Raw genomic sequence first — 17,745 nt, 5'->3', positions numbered from 1 at the left:
TCCGCATGGATGGGGGCCTGTATCTGATCAAGTTCCAGATTCGTGTGAAATGGGCCGTTAATTTCTTTGGGGCTTAAGCCAGTCGCACTTTTAATGGCACTGATAAATTACCACGATTTCTACGTCACTTTGTTGGGTCAAATAATGGAGCCTAAGCGACTACCATATCGACACCCATTGATTATGGCCAACAAAAGTAAAACCATTCGTGAAGAAATATAATCAGTAGCAGGAAGCACAATGAAATTTACACCTGTCCTTGCCCAAACAAACTTCTAGAAAATATTTGACAAAGATGGCGAGTCAACAAAGAAAACTCATTAGGATCCGGTCTAAGTTTTAATTGATTTAAAGTTGGCAGGAGAAATCTCATTGATTTTCTTATCCAATTCCCCAAATTGCTTCTCACGTTTTATTTTCAAAATATTACTTACTAATACAATTTACGCTCAATGACAGCGCACGAAGAAAAATTATTAAGATCAGTGACCACGTTGACTTTGTTATTGAATAAGCAGATACAGACTCCTCTCCCCCTCTCTCTCCAACTCAGCTCCTTTAGAGGTGCCACTTGGTGGTACCGCTGTTCTTGTAAAATAACGAGTCGCTTGTGTTGCCTCGTTGTTGCCCGACTATCGATTTTGTTTAGCACGTAAATCGTTAGTTTCTCCTTATACACATGAGCTGAAGATAGGAAAGTTCTTATGTACGAAACAGTATTTATGAGACTGTGAACTCAGAATGGTCGAACGTGATAATCCGATCTTTAACTATCGTGACATTTTCCGGAATCGCCTGACTTTGGCTCTAGGACAACCGAAATACAACAAAAACTTTTGGCCCACCAACCAGCCTTTAACTAAAACAATTTATGTTGTACATGTAACGAAGACAACGATTTCTTTAATAGAGAACTTAGATTTTCGAGGTGCTTTGTTATTGGTACCTCCCAAATTTGACGGGTTATTAACTTCCTACATGCTATAACAACACAATACTGTTGGTTATAATCTTTATAGGATGACATTAATTCATAATAAATCCACATAAAATTTTCTTGGTATTTACCTCAAATAAGTTACAATCCAAACCGAGCCTTCTATGAATAACCTATGAATAACCCATTGACCCATTCTGCTAGACTCCAAAGTTAGAGCTTGATATCTTCAGCGCAGTTTAGAGACCCGTATTGGGTGCCGAGGATGTAGACTAGGCTCTGGTAACCAGTTTCTCACATTTTCGTCCGAAATCAACACCCTGTGTGCGAGCATACTCCTGGAAGTACCCGTCCCAACACTTAAGAAAAACAAATTTTGAAAAGTATCACATTATTTCTTAACATATTCTCCTTTAAGATTGGTACATTTTTACCAAAGACATTCTATGGCTTCTATAATATGTGGCAGTAAGAAGCTTCAAATATCTCACAATAGGCATCAATCTCGGATTCCACCTCTTCATTATTGCCAAATCACTTACTACCGAACCATTTTTCCAAGCTTAGAAATAAAAAATAATCTGAGTGGGCTAAATCTGGCGCGTAGGGTGGCTGAGGAAAAAGCTCGAAACCAAATTGATTGATTTTGGCCATCGCGATGACGGAAGTGTGGACCAATACGTTGTCTTGATGAAATAATGCTTTCTTGTTCGACAAATGCGATCGCTTTTTCTTAATTTCATCGGTCAAATGCTGCAATAAATTTGTGTAATATTCTCCGCTTATTGTTTTTCCTTCAGGGAGATCGGCAATAAAAATTATTCAACATGAATTCCAAAACTGACCCCGTTTCCTTTTCTGCAGAAGAAACGGTTTTCGCCTTCTTTGGAGCCCGTTCTTCCCTATTGGTCTATTGTTTTGACTGCTCTTTCATCGCAGGTTTGAAATGATGGTCAAATGTTCCATATAAACTCGGTTTTATTGCTGCGAAGCTTTGCCAAACACTTTCTTGAAATATTCTTACGGCGTTGGTTTTGATCAATTGTGAGTAATCGTAGCACATATCTTTCGCACAGCTTTCTAATATCAAATTGTTCGGTCAACACGCGATGTACAGAATTTTTTTTTCTTTCAGTACAGGTTTGTGGATTTTCACGACAATATCTGAAGTGTTGCTGGGTCGACCACTGTGCGGTTGGTCTTAGTAGCTCGTGTAATAGCGTTTAAACTTTACCACCCAATATTTTACAGTTGTTAACGAAGGACCAGATTCCCGAAGAGCAGAATCTAACGGTGGATGGGCCGAGACTTTTCAGATGAAAGTATCAAATCGTGTATTGATCACCCAATTTTTCCATGTTCACAAAATCTCTAAAAGCGTTCACTAAAAACAACTTCGAAACAAATACAAATCAACGTAGCTCCCTCAAACTCTAAACGTGAGCTTTTGAGAGTTAGATCCTTGTAATGTAGGTAAATTTCTAACAAAAAAAAAATACAATTTATATGCCAGGTCCGATATTTCGTAGTCTAACCTGGTGCCCAAAGTAAGTTTCCCCTTAGATTCTTAGTTGCAGCTACACTCGTACGTTTGAGCTTAAAGGATCACAGAAATGTCCTGCACTGTCGTCGTGACGAGTGTCAATCAGCATGTGTTTCAGCCACATCTTCAATTTTTTGTTAAGAATATTTCATCAAAAATTAAGTATCGGTAAATTTTTTTATCACAAACGTGTGAAATATGATGTTTTGTCAACAACTCGCTCAAACGCGTGCAAACGAGGATAAGTCGCAAAGTGTGCACTGTGGGTTAAATTTATAAACCACATAAGAATAAGATGAGGTTTCTTTGTGAAAAGGGGGATGTTTGAGTCTATTGCCGTTTTGAATAAAATGCAATAGTGCAAGTGGAGATATTCTCGTTTCAAAAGTGTATAATGGGACCATAAAAGTTATTCCAGTTTGCACTTTTTTCTATTTTCAGTGCAAGCAACATTAACTTGACTTAACTCGTTATGCACTATAGTGGTGTTCCCGATAGGGACGGAAATTTTGATATGCTCCGTTTTTCTTGTGCATTGTCACTAAAGAAAAAATGCGTCTCTTATATGGGAATACCGTGCGTAAAAAAAAATCAACTAGGATGTGGAATTATTTGAAGCCGCGCCCGTATGTCTTTGATATGTTCTTCTGCATAATCTCGAACGTAAACAAATAAATCTAACCTCACTTAAATGCCTTTCTGCGTACCTTTGCTAGCGGTTGGATTTTATTAAAAATAGCTCAAGACTTAAACCTTAAACCAACCGCAATATATCAGTTCCCTTTCATAATCCGAATGCTGCGGTTCCTGAAACACTTCCACTTTGTACGGCTACAAACCCGGATTTTTTCAGGAATTGAGCCACAAGTGCCAAGCGATACATCCACTTGTTGAGAAAGTGTTCTTAAAGATGTGCGGGGATTGGCATCCGATACTCGCCTCACATTTTCAACAAGTTCTGGAGTTCCTTTAGTTGGTCTACCACTTCCCGATTCCCTTCGAACACTGCCAGTTCCAGGAAACAATTTCACGACATAATTCAAAGTGTTGGGAAATTGCGATTGCAGCACTGTAATGTGGTGAAATTTCCACGAAACTCTTGAAGACAGCGTTGAATTTCAATGTCCCGATCTCCGTTTATGAACTGATCATTCCGAAAATAATGCTCAATCATAAAGACTTTTTGTCCGAATGCCGACATTATTTTTAGCACTCAGAAAACTTTAACTAACCAACACGCAATTCCGTAAACTCTTGGAAAATACTTTTTTGATAAAATTCTACTAATAACAAAAGAGACAGAGATATATTTAAGTGAGGCTCGGTTTACTTTTTTATGTTCGAGATTGCGCAAAAGAACATATCGAAGACATACAGGTTCGTGGTCAAATAACCCCAAAGCCTGCCTAAGTGAGAATTTAATAGTTACTACGTTTATGGCGTAACGTAAATTTGACTCAATTCAAAATTTATATTTCATAGGTTAATGCCGATTTTTCTCGCTAAAACCTGTTGGTTTTACGGGGTGTCGTTTGTAGTTTTCATTTAGCAAGTCATAACGTTTTTGGGTCCTGTTGTCGTAACAAGAATCGTAGCTTCAGTACCTGACGGTAGAAGAAACGTGAAATTGCAAGAATTGTTGGTAGAGCCTATGTGCTATAAAAAACGTGTACCAGCAATATCAGCTGATGGGCTTGCCAACCAGAAGATCAGAATCAGGGAGAAAAGAGTTGCTGCCTAAAGGAAAGCTCGACTTTTGACATCCGCAAGTTTGCGAAATAGAATAACTTCAGTGACGTTGCTGCGAAATCCACTTCAAGGGGCTAGAGATGTAAACACTGGTGAATGGACCATTAAGAGAAGCTTCGTGCTGTTGGATTCACTTGTAGACGGATGGCTACAGGACTACCATTCAATTGCCGATAACGACTTGCAAGATTGGCTTTTGCCTAAAATCACCTGGAATGGAACGATGATGACTGGGACGAAGTACTGTTTTTAGATGAGTCGCGTTTTTGTCTTGGCAAGTACCGAGCAGAAATGGACGAAGATACGTCCCGGCTTGCGTCAACGAGCGACCTCCCCTTAGAAGTAGGACCGTTATGGTTTACGCAGCAGTCACTGCACGTGTACGCGCAGAGTCGATCTTCATACAGAACAGGTCTCCGACAGCTCACTGGTATATCACGGAAGTTCTAGAAGATCGGCTTTTTATTATTTATTTTTATATCATGAATGCATTCATAACGTGACATTTTCATATAAAATAATGCTAGACCCCACGCAGCCAGAATTACCAGTGAATATGTTAGACGAGGTAGGAATTAGACGGTTTGATTGGCCAGTAATTGGTCCAAACGCAAATCCCATTGAACTTGTCTGAAATGAGTTGAGACGCATTCGAAAATATACACCAGCTCCAAGAACTGTCTAGGATCTGAAAGAGTGGATATAGCAGGAGTGAAGTAACATTGACCAGAGTCCGATTCTAATTTAATTCAAACTACGCCTGGTGCGCTACGAGCAGTTATTAACGCCAGAGGACGGGGTATGCTTTATTAGTTTGCAATGTTTTTCACGATCGTGAAGTTTTTCTTATTCCTGTAATACTGCGTGACATAGAAAAGTGAACACCCCGGAAAAATGATTTTATTTAGATAATATTTGGTGTACACGTTTGCATGTAGGAACACAAAAAACGAATAAATTTTCAGCCATACTTATCAATGTATTTACGAGTTACCGGGAACTTTAGTTTCTTTTTTATTATAAAAATTGCAATAGAATATCAACGATATGACTGCAAAGTGTCATTTATTGGTGTAGTTAGAAAGTGCTTTTAGATTAATCCAATATGCCTAGACGCAGAATGCAGCGAAATTTCCATCAATTGAGCGAGCTTAAGACAGATGGAATAGTGTGAAGTCGGCACTAGATTGAACCGTAATGTAAATGCTAAAGTGATATGCTGTCAGGTATCGTTTAAGAAGAGCAAACAGGCAGAAGTACTGAACGACCCCAAAGAACTACAGAACGCGAAGATCGCTGCCTTCGAATTATGGCCCGAAGAGACAAGTTTGCCTCGTTGGGGACGCTGACGAATCAGCGGTTTGCTGACCATGAAAACCCAATGGAATTTGACCATTTATCGCCAAATAAGAAGTTTTGGATCAATCTCCTACTGTCCCCATTTTGTGCTACCCATCGTTTTAAATCGTTGTCTAAATCAACGGCAGTGGTGCAAAAAACGGTTACGTTGGAATCTGGAATAGGATAATATCGTGTTTAGTGACGAATCCAGATTCTGTTTGAGTGTCCATGGTGGTCGGGTAAGAGGAAGAAGAAGACGGGGTGAAAAACGGGATCTTCGGTATACAATACAGAGGAATGTCTAGCAGACTCTTGGGGTGATGGCTTGGGGTGCTATTGTATATGGTAACAGGTCATCTTTGCTTTTCCTTAGAGGCAGTATGGCAGCCCAACGAAACACGCAAGAAGTTCTGGAACCTGAGCTCGTGCCTTGTCTGGAAACTCTTGTTAAGCAATTTTTTTAGCAAGCCAATGCACGATCACATGTGGCCGGAGTGACTATGGACATATTTTAAAAAAAATTCAATCAACTTGCTACTCTGACCTCCTCGATCTTCAGACCTCTCACCGATTGAACGTGTATGGGATATTGTAGGTAGAAGGTCGTATAATTTACCCCATCCCCCAACAACCCCAGCAGCGCTATATCATGCTGTCCAGTTAGCCTAAAATGAAATCCCCCCGTAGGACATCAATCACCTCATTAGATCCACGCCTAGACGCGTACAGAAATGCACAAGATACGGCGGAGGACCGACAAATTATTATTATTTTTATGCTTTTTAGCAATTCAAGTTGTTAATTTTTTAACGAAGTATTTGTTTTAGCGTAAGGAAGATGCGTGCTAAAAATTATTTTTTAACCCCCATCAAAATGGGGTGTTTTTTTTTGTATGTCGCGCAGTACGTCTCGAATGACTCTAAGATCAACGTGGATTGAAATGTAATTTTCCTGTTTTTTCCAGAGTAAAATTAGAAAAACCGAAATAAGGTTTTCGACTCAATATTGAGTATTGAGATTGGATCACAGAATATGATAAGATCATTTACAATCGGCAAACCTAAGCCTGAAACAAAAGAATTCAAAAATTTTGTGCAATTTTTTAAGTGCCCGAATTTTTGCGCCCGACAATTCTGGAAGGTGCACTGAAATTTATAATTACTAAGACATTTTAGCATTTCCGACATATCGGATCACTAGACAGGTGTCTAAACATTTTTTTGCTGCCGTTTTTGTGCGATTTACGGCGATAACTGATTTCTTCAATGTTTAAACGAACCGTACAACATCTGCGATTTCGCGGCACTAATGGATTCTTGGGAACGCCCTCGGTATTCTGCATCGAAATATAGTCGTTTTTGAGATATTGCATTGCAAATCTGATCGCATTTTGCATTTCCTGCGGTGTCAGAATCGACGTCTATTATGCCACAGTTGTTGCTTTCGTTAATCACCTGCGTTATCCGTCTATCTATAACGGAACTGTGCAGGAACAAAGAACAAAGGGAATAAACTAAAATGTCGAGTATTTACTTACTGCCTTTCTTTATTCAAGACAAATTGCAAAATGTTGCTTTATAGCAAGGATTATCATTTTATCAATGTTTTATATTACGCAGAAACGAGAAAATGCGATTTTCGTGTTTTGATATTCAAAAGAAGAGATCAAAGAAAATGTTTGTTTGCGCGAGTTAGCTCAAGGAATGGAGCGTTCCAAGTCGGGGTTATTCCTCGCGGTTACGTGTGTTCGTGTGTCCACCCAAAAGAGCTATTACTACATTATTTATTTTATTTTCTACCTTAAACTACTGTGAGTTATGAAGACAAATGGTGGTCGGTTTCGTTCACTAGACAACCTTCATTTACAAAAATAGCAGCTTCCCTGTTTTATTTCTTAAACAGAGCAATAATTTAACTGCTGCAATGGAACATGTGAGTTATGTTCAATATTTATCTTTTACCGAACTAACTGCCCCATTAGGTAATTACTACTTTATGCTGCCGGCCGAAAAAAACCAAAAGTCGTAAAGGATAAATGACCAAGATATATGGATTTTTATTGCGCTATCCCAGAAGTTGCTCTTCCTAGGTTGTTTCGATAAATTACTGCAGAAGATCTAACAGTTCGACCTAAAATTTTCTAGCTTTAGCATCTAATTCTTTAAAAATTAGCTCTATTTGCAGAATAAAATCCACTCGAGCTTCGCAAAGTCGCAATTTAATGGAAACAAGTTAAAATGTGATTCTAATTATCGCGTTACCTTTCAACTCTTGTTGGATTTCTTCAAGCGTTTTACCTTTCGTCTCAGGAATAACATAGAAAGAAAGTACAAAACAGATAAAAGTAAGGGTTGAGTAGACAGCAAACGGGGCATACAGTCCTATGGAAGTTGTTAAAGATTGGAATAGAAAGGCGCTCACAAACAAAATTATTGCTAGCCCTACATTAGTAACTGCAAGCCCTTTGCCCTTAATACTGGCAGAGAACAGCTCTCCTGCCATTAAGCTTGGCAGAGGGCCTAATCCGCCGCAATACGTAATTATGTAGACAATTAGGGCTGCCAAGGGAAACCATTGGAAGTTGGACAAGTCGATGCTGTCCGAATAAAACTGATCTAAGAAGAAATAAATGCTTTCCGCCGCTAAGAGAATTGAGCAACCAAGAGAAGAGATAATAAAGCTCTTTCTCCTGCCAAATTTGTCCAGCAGCCCTGCGCTGAACAGAGTCATTACTATCCACAATAACGCGGAGAAAATTATCGAAGAAATTTGCGGGCTTAACGTTCCACTATTGGATTTATCGAAAATATATTGAATATAGTTCTCGAAAGTACCAATTCCGGCACACTGTTGAGTAAATCTGAGAAATAAACTGGCCCTCAGGGCTTTTCTGTTGCTGACAATGTTGTACAAGTCCGGCCACGTCCCGGTCTCCGATATTTGTCGTTGGACGTCCGCCTTCAATTGCAGGAAGTCAGATTCGATATCGGGTTTTCTCAACAGCCATTGTAGGGATGTCCGGGCCCTTTCGTCCTGCCCTTTCATCAGATAATAATAAGGAGATTCCGGGATTCGCAGGAATAATATCGCAGACAGAATTGGCAAGGTCAGGCAGATGTAGGCTGTTTGGTGGATTGTGAAATAGTTACCTGAAAATTTGTGAAATGTCAAGCAGGTTGCAGATGTGTTATGGCATAGGTATAGCCGGTATTTTTTAAGGTAGATTTTACTGCTAGGCAGATATTCTAAGTGCAATGATGCAAGTGAGTATGCAAGTAAGGCTGAAGGGTAAGAAAATGGTGCGATTCAGCTACTAAAACGAAAAACGAAATCCTATGGGTTTAAGTTGGGTGGTGGTCACAGATGTTGCCCTTCGCCGATCAATTCACTCGTGCGGACAATTCACATTCAAGAACTTTCTTACGCGTGTAACGTAACGATTGAGGGCTCTACCTCACACAAAGCAAAAACATTGTCTTAAGATTGGAGGAACATCCTCCAAAACGAGAGGTTAAGTCGTTTCTCAAAAAGTTCAAATGTTGTTGCCAGTTCAGTTTTTCGGGAGAGGAACTTCCCAAAACCACATTTCCCCAAATCCCACACCACGCATTATTAGTTTTAAAGTATCTAAGTTTTCATCTTCAATCGACCTTATCATTAGTAATGGTCGTGGATAAGGGACAGTATTATACTCGCTTTGGAGATCATGTAGAGAGTTGCGGTGCATCCGCCAGCGGCTCCTGACGTAAACTTCTCCCTAGAGAATTATAAATAGGTTGACATAAAATGCCCGTCTGATAATATACTATTTCTTGTACAGTTTGTGAAGTGATCCAAACTCACACAGGGAAAGCAATGGCAGGGTTGCCAAATACAACTTTGATTTTTTAATTTTAAATATACGCTTTTTCGTTAAACAGCATTAATCTTACTTTGCACCAATAAGTTTCATTGGGAGCATAATTGAAAATTTAATATAACTTAAAATTTCCCATTCGATTCCCAGCTCATTTAGTTCAAACCCAACTGAAGGTGCTGTTTAAATTGACCTCTACTGTCTCTTACACACAAATGCAGCGTTCGCTGAAAATTAAAGTTTACTCTATTGAATGCCCTTTTGTCTAATGATGGGTTCGTTATTGAAACGGTTCGATAAATCTTCCTCAGTTTCATTGGGCGTCGAAGCTCCTCAGCGAAAAAAGTCACATTTTTCACAAGTTGACAAACAATCACATTGATCAAATTTGTTGATCGCCGTGGCCGGTCCGCTGTTAGTTCGACCACCACGCGTGGAGTTGCTCCCGTTGTTTTAGGAACTGGTAATTTAGAAATTCTCAATCGTCCATATGGAAAACGAGTTGAACGTTCTGATCGAGGTTGAAAGTCACTCATCATGAAAAATTATCGTATTGGTAAAGTGCACTTTTCTTGAATTTTTAAAAATATTTTCTGAAGCGAGTCTAAAAATGACTGCTCATGTGCAATAAAAAAAAGCGATTCTTAATCAACTCAAAATATTCTTTTTAACAGTAACGAACCAGAAATGGGGTAAAATCGTTATTGAGAGAATTAAGTACATAAGCCATAAGAGCAGCTTTGAGCTTAAGCAAACCTAGATCCAGATAATTTCAGATTTACTAGACCTGGTTTATTGATACTCGAATATTATTTGCAATATAATCGTCGAGATATAAATTAATAATATTTCAATTTCCCGAAGAGAATTTCTAAGACCCTATTGGGGTGTCTATCGATTCCTATCCATCACTTGGTACTTACACAAAATTAAGCTGCCATATAATAGAAATGGGTTTTGTGTATTAATCCCTCAGCCTGTCAGAGCCCTGTTTCGCATTTATATTAAACAGACTATAAATTTTCCAATCTCGAATGTTGCTGTTATTGTTAAAAATTATATATGTAAAAGCTAAGCATGGAAACGCTTTCGCCATGTTCATATAAGGAAGCTCTTGTCTAGAAGTATTAGCCCTGCAAAAGGCAAAAGTGCTTACCTAAAACATTGATAAGTAAAAAACCAGCGTTAAAAGAAAAGGTCTGGCCGTTTCCCCACGTTCCCCTCACTCTCGGCGTTGCCACTTCACCTATGTATATGGGTAAGGCCGCGTACATTATACCATCGGCAACACCGCATATAAATCGTCCTATGTAGAAACTGTAAATGTCTCTGGCAAAAATTGTGATCAACCAGAAGAGGAACTGTGGTATGCATAGTAACAACAACGTGTATTTCCTTCCCAGCTTGTCGTGAATTGTGAACAAGAAAATTGAACTAATCAGAATACCTGAAATGGAGTTGTTTGAGTATCGTTAGTGGTAATGATAGTGTTTATTATCTACCTATCGGCAAAAATATTGGTACTAATCCTGCCTGGATTTCTGAGATATCATAATTTTCTTTATCGTTAATTAAGACCAAGAGGAAGGGGGATGGCCAGGAAAAGAGCAATGCGCTGCTCACTCCAGGAATGCACGCTGTTTAATGAGAATGACATTGGTGGTTATTTATATAAGAAGTGACTTAAACTATGGTTTATTCACGAGAAGAACGATTAAGTTGACGAGCGTAGCGAGTTTTAAAACCTAAACCTATTTGACATTAGTGGATTATTTGAAATCACTACTGGATAAAACGTTATTTACGGCACTAAAAGGCATTGAATAATTGACTCCTAACATATCAAAATTGAAAAATCATTATTTTTATTACGCACACATCATAATTACTGTTGTATGCACGTTGTAGAATGCATAAAATCGTTTGTCATGACATCAACCGGTGTTTATAATGCATGTATGATTGCTAATGAAACAGTGTTAAAAATATTTTAATTCCGGCACGTTTCAATTTTTTGACAAATTCATAAGATTTTATACAAACATCACATAAATTCGCACACACATAAACCGTTATTTATGATACATGTATCACCATTAGAGCATAATAACGTAGAGATTTCAGTTCCTGCATGTCTAAATACTTTAACAAATTCATAAGACTCCTCGATGCTTAAAAGTGTCGATTAATTGTAATATTGCGACACTTGTGATAAAAATATTGTATATAGTTTGTGCATAAGGCTATGCGCCTTGCAAAACATTTTTCGCGTCCCCATTTTCATGTGCCGCTATTACGCGATAAACGCTTTATTATGTGCTTACACTGTCATATTACAAGTGAATAAACAGGTTTAAGTCATGGGTTTATTAAAGAAATTATTCGATTTTGACAATATTTTGACAAAAAAAAAAAAATAAGAAGAAAATGGGTAGGGTATTTGCATTTGAAAAATCTAATGAGTTTTTCTAAACACAGTTATCGGGTTATCAGCTAATTTTGTTAAATTGGCCACCTGGTGAATAATCGACTCCTAATACAGGGTGTTTCGTTCAAACTGACAAATGAGATTATTTACGAAACCAAATTGAAAACTAAAAAAGGTTTCAAACAAACTTTGCTTATTGTGAAAGGGGGACGTCTAACGTACATAAGCAAATTTTGACTCAAGGTCATTTAAAAGACATTTTAAGGCCCAATTTGTTTGCTTAAATGGAACGTAAATTTTTTTTTGATAAATTTACAAAGAGCTTGAAAAATTAAGTTTGTTTCCCTGGAAATGTTGTTTTCTAAAGCTTCTCGTTTCTTAAACATTAATAAAAAATTAAGAGGAATATTTGAAATAACACGTGACTTAAGTTACGAAAAAAACTTTATTAATGGAAAATAAAAACTTACAGAATCCAAAAATTTACCTAAATTTAAAGCAAAAAGTATGTAAGATTTATCAATCGAAAAAAAAGCCATGTTTTTACTAGAATTTTTTTTCGGGCATCGAATTTATTTATACATTATAAAAACCTTTAAGACTCGGCTAATTATTTGTTTTTAAACTGAGGTTGTTAGTTTAAAAGTGAAAAATGGAGAACTTCTGTAAAGAAAACAAAATTCAAATTGTGTTATCTTATGGAGAAATTAGCTGAAACAACACTGAAACTTATCGGATCTCTGTCCAGAGATTCCCCGAAGAAAGAGCACCTCGTCGTCGAACTTTTTATCGAATACTCAAGAAACTTTTCTAAAGTGGAGACAAGTAAAAAACCCCCGCAAGAACTGCCACCAATGAAAACAACCAAATAGCTATTTTAGCGGCTGTAGCTGTTGATCCCCTTGTGAGTTGCCGTCAGCTGAGAAGAGATTCGGGCATTTCGTGGGCCAGTGTGCATCGCATTTTAAAATTTAATTTGTCACCGTATCATGTTGCTTTCCACCAAGAATTACATGACAACAGTATTGCAAAGCGGGTGCATTTAGTACTTAGGCGAAGGAAAAATTAGATTTGAAAGTAAACTTTTTCTTCGATGTGCTTGCTTCCCACGAATTCGCTTTCACGAACCATTGTGAGGTAAATCGCCACAACATTCGTCCATTGAAAGTCTTCACTGGCCGAGACAAGTAGAAAATCAAAGATTTTGGTCAATTAAAGTGCGACGTGGCATTGCCGGCCACAAAACAACAGAATAACTTTTATTGAAAGCAATTTAAATGGAGAGAAATATTGTAGTTTTCCGTCAAATGATCTACCGATTTTTTTCTAAAATCTTACTCTTGGTCGAAGATTTTCTTTGTGGTATCAGCATAACGGATCTCCAGCTCATTTTAGTCATGTAACGCGAGACGTTTTAAATGGAATGTTTCCTGAAAAATAGGCAGGACACAACGGTCCAGTGAACTGGCCTCCCAGATGACCGGACTTGACTCCATTAGACTTTTTCTTTGAGGTTATCATAAAGGAAAAGTGTACGTTTAAGGCCCAAAAATTATGGAGGATGTGAAAAATCGAATCAGGGCAGCTTGTGAGGCAACCGCTGAAGAAATGCTTGGAAATGTTTCGAGATCGTTTACCATGAGATTTGGAAAATATCTTGATGTGGAAGGCCAATGATTTGAGCATACTTTCGACTGACAAAATAATTTTTACTATAATTTGGAGTGAATTTTTAGAATTTGCAGCTTTTTATTTTTCGTTAATAAATTTTTTTTCGTAATTTAAGTCACATGCTATTTTAAACGTGTGACTGATGGTATCTGGCAAACGAGAAGTTAAAAAAAAAATTCAAGTAAAAACTACTTAGTGTATTTGACATATTTGCAAATTAAGTAAAAAATAGTGGATATTTCATTTGGAAAAACGAAGTTGATCTTGATAATGCCCTTTAAATCACCTTGAGTGAAAATTCCCTTATGTGCATTGGACGTCTTCTGTAACGAGCAATGTTTGTATGAAAATTTGTTTGATTTTAAACGTGGTTTCGGAGGTAATCGGTTGTGGCACTTCAAATGAAATATAATATCAACATCTAATAAAATAGTTTATCTCGTAACTGTTTCCAACCTTACCTGCAACAATCGCGAGTATCTGTGGCGTGTCACTGCCCTCATTCTCCTTGAGGCCCATCGTGAATATGAAATTCTCAATTGGCAACAGACAATAATATACGAACTGGTATTATCTGATAAGGTTTAGAATCGTATTAAAATTAAGTCTAAAATCAACTTCGTGTTTTAATTGTCATTGCGGAGGTAAAACAAAAAAGTTGCCCCGGGGTCGGATCAAAGACCGAAATCTGGTGGTTTTTTCGTATCTCGAACGCACCCTCGGGCGCATTTGGGATGTTTCCAGATCACAAAAGCGCTTCATCCCTAAATCGTTGCGACTATACCGAAATAAAATACACACCATTTTCTGGTATCAAAATATTTCCTCAACACCTAAACCCGCAAAACGTGGTTTCCGGGGAATTTGTGTTCATAAAACGTAAAGTATGATTTCAAAGGGGCATTTGTCAGACTTCGGTGCCTAAGCCTCGAACGATTCCCTCTGAAATATATTAATTCTTTTGCACTAGTAAGCAGTCGAGATCAAAGATAAAATGGAGGAGGTAGGACGAACGACTGTTTTTAGAGGTACGTGAAGGTTTGATCGGGGATAAATGGTATTTGTTGTCGAAGGGAGATATATTCAATAAAGCGAGGTCATGCCGCAGAAGTAGCAATTGTTTCCCGCTAAGTCTTTATCTGTTCTTTCGTGTGGCATATTAACCGAAAAATTGGAAATTTATCGAAAATATTGATTAGTTAAGAGACAGAACCGAAATACAGTGCAAACTGGGAAGATACAGAAACATTTCCCGGGCTTATTGGACTTGTTGACGTTAAAAAAAACACTTATGAATTTGCTATGTTTGCCGGTCCAAAGGACTCATTTGGGTCCTATATTGGCCGTGGATGTCTCAATTGAGGTCGTCGAGTCGAACCATCGTTTTCGCGATCAAAAAATCGCAAAAATTAGGAACTCGAGAAGATATGGCCAGACGGTTTGCAAGATTTTATGGAGCTCGTCGAGACGGTTAATTTGAGCTATTTTTAAGGCAATTGTCCTACGCCTGTCCCGGTTATCTCCGCTTGAACTTTGAAAAGTAGGTAACAAGACTTGCTAAGGCCGGCCGTGACTTATCCCATCAATCATAAATGATAGTGTTGAGAACGGTGAAGGTGGATCTGTAGAAAATAACGTGATCGGTTTACTGCACCGCATTTCGCCTAAAGATTTTAGTTGGCTAATTAACGACGTCACACGAGGGCCATAAAAGAGCAACGTTTGTCTCATATTTCTGGATATTCTTGGATGCAGCGTGTACATCATCGCTCGTATGTAGAGTAACTTTTCAAAATCAATTTTTTTCTGCGGCAACATGAATTTTATGCGAGTCGCATAAACTTATTATCAATTATAAATTAAAAATAAATACATTAATGTTAACGTTTATTCGTTAAATGTTGTTAAATTGTAAATAAAAAAAAACATGTATGTTTAAAAACGTATATATGCGTCAAAAGTAGAACGACTGCAAAATTTCTTATATTTCCCCGTACAATCAAATTTTTTATCAAGTATCTAGTAACATATCCCTTATTTTTAACTGCTTCGCACCATCTGTTGTTCGTAGACTTTAATGGTTTTTCAATACAATCTTCAGATAGTTAGTTTCAAGTACTCTAAACTTCTTTGAACAAATCCACTATATTTTCCATCTTTTTCTAATTAATTTTCCTGTCGATTTCGTTCCGAAGGTTCTCTATGGGATTGGGGTTTGAGCCGGCCAGATCACATCAACGTTACGCACGATCGACCGCTCGTCAAATAAATAATTTGGAGGTATTCTTCGCGTCGTTGTCGTGTTGAGACCTCCACCGAACTCTCCTATTTCCTTCCGCCCAGGGCAGCATGTGATTTTCCGCAACAGTTTTACAAACATATCGATTCATAACACCATCAATTTTCATTAATGGGTCCATGCCAAATCCCCTAAATCACCTCCAAACTACTACTAAACTTATAATACCGCAACCTCCATGTTTACCTGTGGATTTAGTATATTTCGGATTAAACCGTTCATTAATTGGTCTTCTGACCCCGCAAATTCCGTTGGAGTTGAACGGTTTAAATCGACTTTCATCGTGGAAAGGGTCAGTTTTCCATTTTCCATATGACCAGTTCACATGCTCTCTCGCAAAACGCAATCTAGCCTTTCTATTTTTCTTCGGGATGAGCGGCTTCTTTGCCGCTTTTCACCCATATAAACCAACGCTTTTTAATCTTCATTTCATGGTACATGTTAATACTGGGATGCATCGCTCTTATTGTATGCGCGTTGCACCCTTGAAAGGGTCCGGAATGGATAACATTTTAACTCGTCTGACAATCGCTTTATCAGTTTCTCGTTTTCGGCCACACCTCGGAAGTTCATCTAAGGTCCCTCTATTTTTAAAATTAGAAATCACCCTTGATACCACTGATTGATTTAAATTTAAATCTTTTCGAATTTTACGCTGCTTTTCGCCACTTTCGAGTTTTCCTAAGAGAGTGTCCTTTAACTGATGTGATAAGTGAACACCTCTCGGTGCCTGGAAATATTTTCCGTCAATACTGCGAGCAGCAAAGTCGACATCACACGGTAATATAAATAAACAAATTGGTTGCTCTACACGAGCATAGACCCCACGGAGAAAAATTAATTTGAAAAAAGGACACGAGCAACACGCATCGGAAGTACATTTGCACCTTTACTATATTTGGACAAACAGGGAATATGTAACATGTTAACTCAAAATTTTTTTTTGAAAACGTGCCTATCTTATATGCTCAATTACTTGCTCCGTGTATGCGCCGTGGTGCACACATGAGTCTCTATATGATAGACATGCTCGAAGGATTTTTAGGTGCCCTCAAGGTCTGAAATAATTGCATTATGCACCGCATTAGCTTTTAGGAAACGTGACAACAAATCCTTTCATCAGTGACAAAATTATTTGGTTGCCAGCGAAATAGATGAAGGGAAATTAAGCAAATTGGTGTAGCCAAGAGGTTCCTGTAATCACGGACTGAATTTAACATAAGGCATTAAAAATGTATGTCGACATGGAGAGCTATAATCTCAATAGTACAATGCCATTTGTACCTAATTCAACATGAGCCACTGGCCAACGTTGGAAACAGAATATGCGCCTAACCAATCCCGACATCGAGCCATAAATTGAATCAGATCAAATTCAACTTGCATAACCCACGAGCCTGACAGAGCAATATGTCTTCGAACACCCTGTCTTAAACGAGACTTCTCTGAGGGACAGCTTATCGTTAATCTTCGGACATTGCCCGGATTGTGACGGGCCCAATGTCTGACCAGCGGACATATAAAATTTTTTGCAGAAATCTCCTATTATAATTTGCTTAGTGATAGAGAGTAGGTGCTGCCTATCTCATTAAGAGAGCCCTGTTTGTCAATCTATGCTTTAAATGCATTAGCATTAGAGGCGTAACAGAATTAACGCGTGCATTGGGCCGTAGCCTAGCAGCAAAAGCTATTCATAAATCACACAGGACGGTTTAGCATAAAGCAAACGATAAATGTAATAAATTATGCATTAATTTCGTTGTTCAAAATTATATCAAACTCTACTCTTAATCCAATAAATGGGGTTTAAAACAATGAATTATTGGTTTTTTTTTGTGCATGATGCCCCGCAATTAGTCAAAAGTTTTGAATTATTGGGGTCGATTCATTTGTTTTATAAGAATTTGGGGCGGATGGGAAA

General features: G+C 38.0%; 2 protein-coding genes across 6 annotated transcripts in view; one reads left to right on the top strand and one right to left on the bottom strand.

The window, feature by feature from the left end:
- Positions 1 to 17,745, top strand: part of LOC136343400 (5-hydroxytryptamine receptor-like) — a 172,724-nt gene that overhangs the window by 21,957 nt on the left and 133,022 nt on the right. The window lies entirely within an intron of this gene.
- LOC136343374 (facilitated trehalose transporter Tret1-like) lies at positions 7,113 to 14,050 on the bottom strand. The gene is made up of 4 exons (XM_066290068.1): positions 13,987 to 14,050; positions 10,929 to 11,063; positions 10,583 to 10,873; positions 7,113 to 8,719 (listed from the first exon to the last, which is right to left on the bottom strand). The coding sequence occupies exons 1-4, from the start codon at positions 14,042 to 14,044 to the stop codon at positions 7,803 to 7,805; spliced, it is 1,401 nt and encodes a 466-aa protein (XP_066146165.1). The 5' UTR covers positions 14,045 to 14,050; the 3' UTR covers positions 7,113 to 7,802.

The sequence above is a fragment of the Euwallacea fornicatus genome, chromosome 14 (genome assembly GCF_040115645.1).
Source record: "Euwallacea fornicatus isolate EFF26 chromosome 14, ASM4011564v1, whole genome shotgun sequence".
Lineage (NCBI taxonomy): Eukaryota > Metazoa > Arthropoda > Insecta > Coleoptera > Curculionidae > Euwallacea > Euwallacea fornicatus.
This window is presented reverse-complemented; position numbering and strand designations above follow the sequence as displayed.

Coding starts and splice junctions, on each gene's coding strand:
- LOC136343374 (XM_066290068.1), bottom strand. CDS start 14,044: ATGGGCCTCAAGGAGAATGAGGGCAGTGACACGCCACAGATACTCGCG. Junction 10,874..10,928: donor ACCAATATTTTTGCCGATAG/GTAGATAATAAA, acceptor ACTCCATTTCAG/GTATTCTGATTAGTTCAATT. Junction 8,720..10,582: donor TTTACTTATCAATGTTTTAG/GTAAGCACTTTT, acceptor ACAAATTTTCAG/GTAACTATTTCACAATCCAC.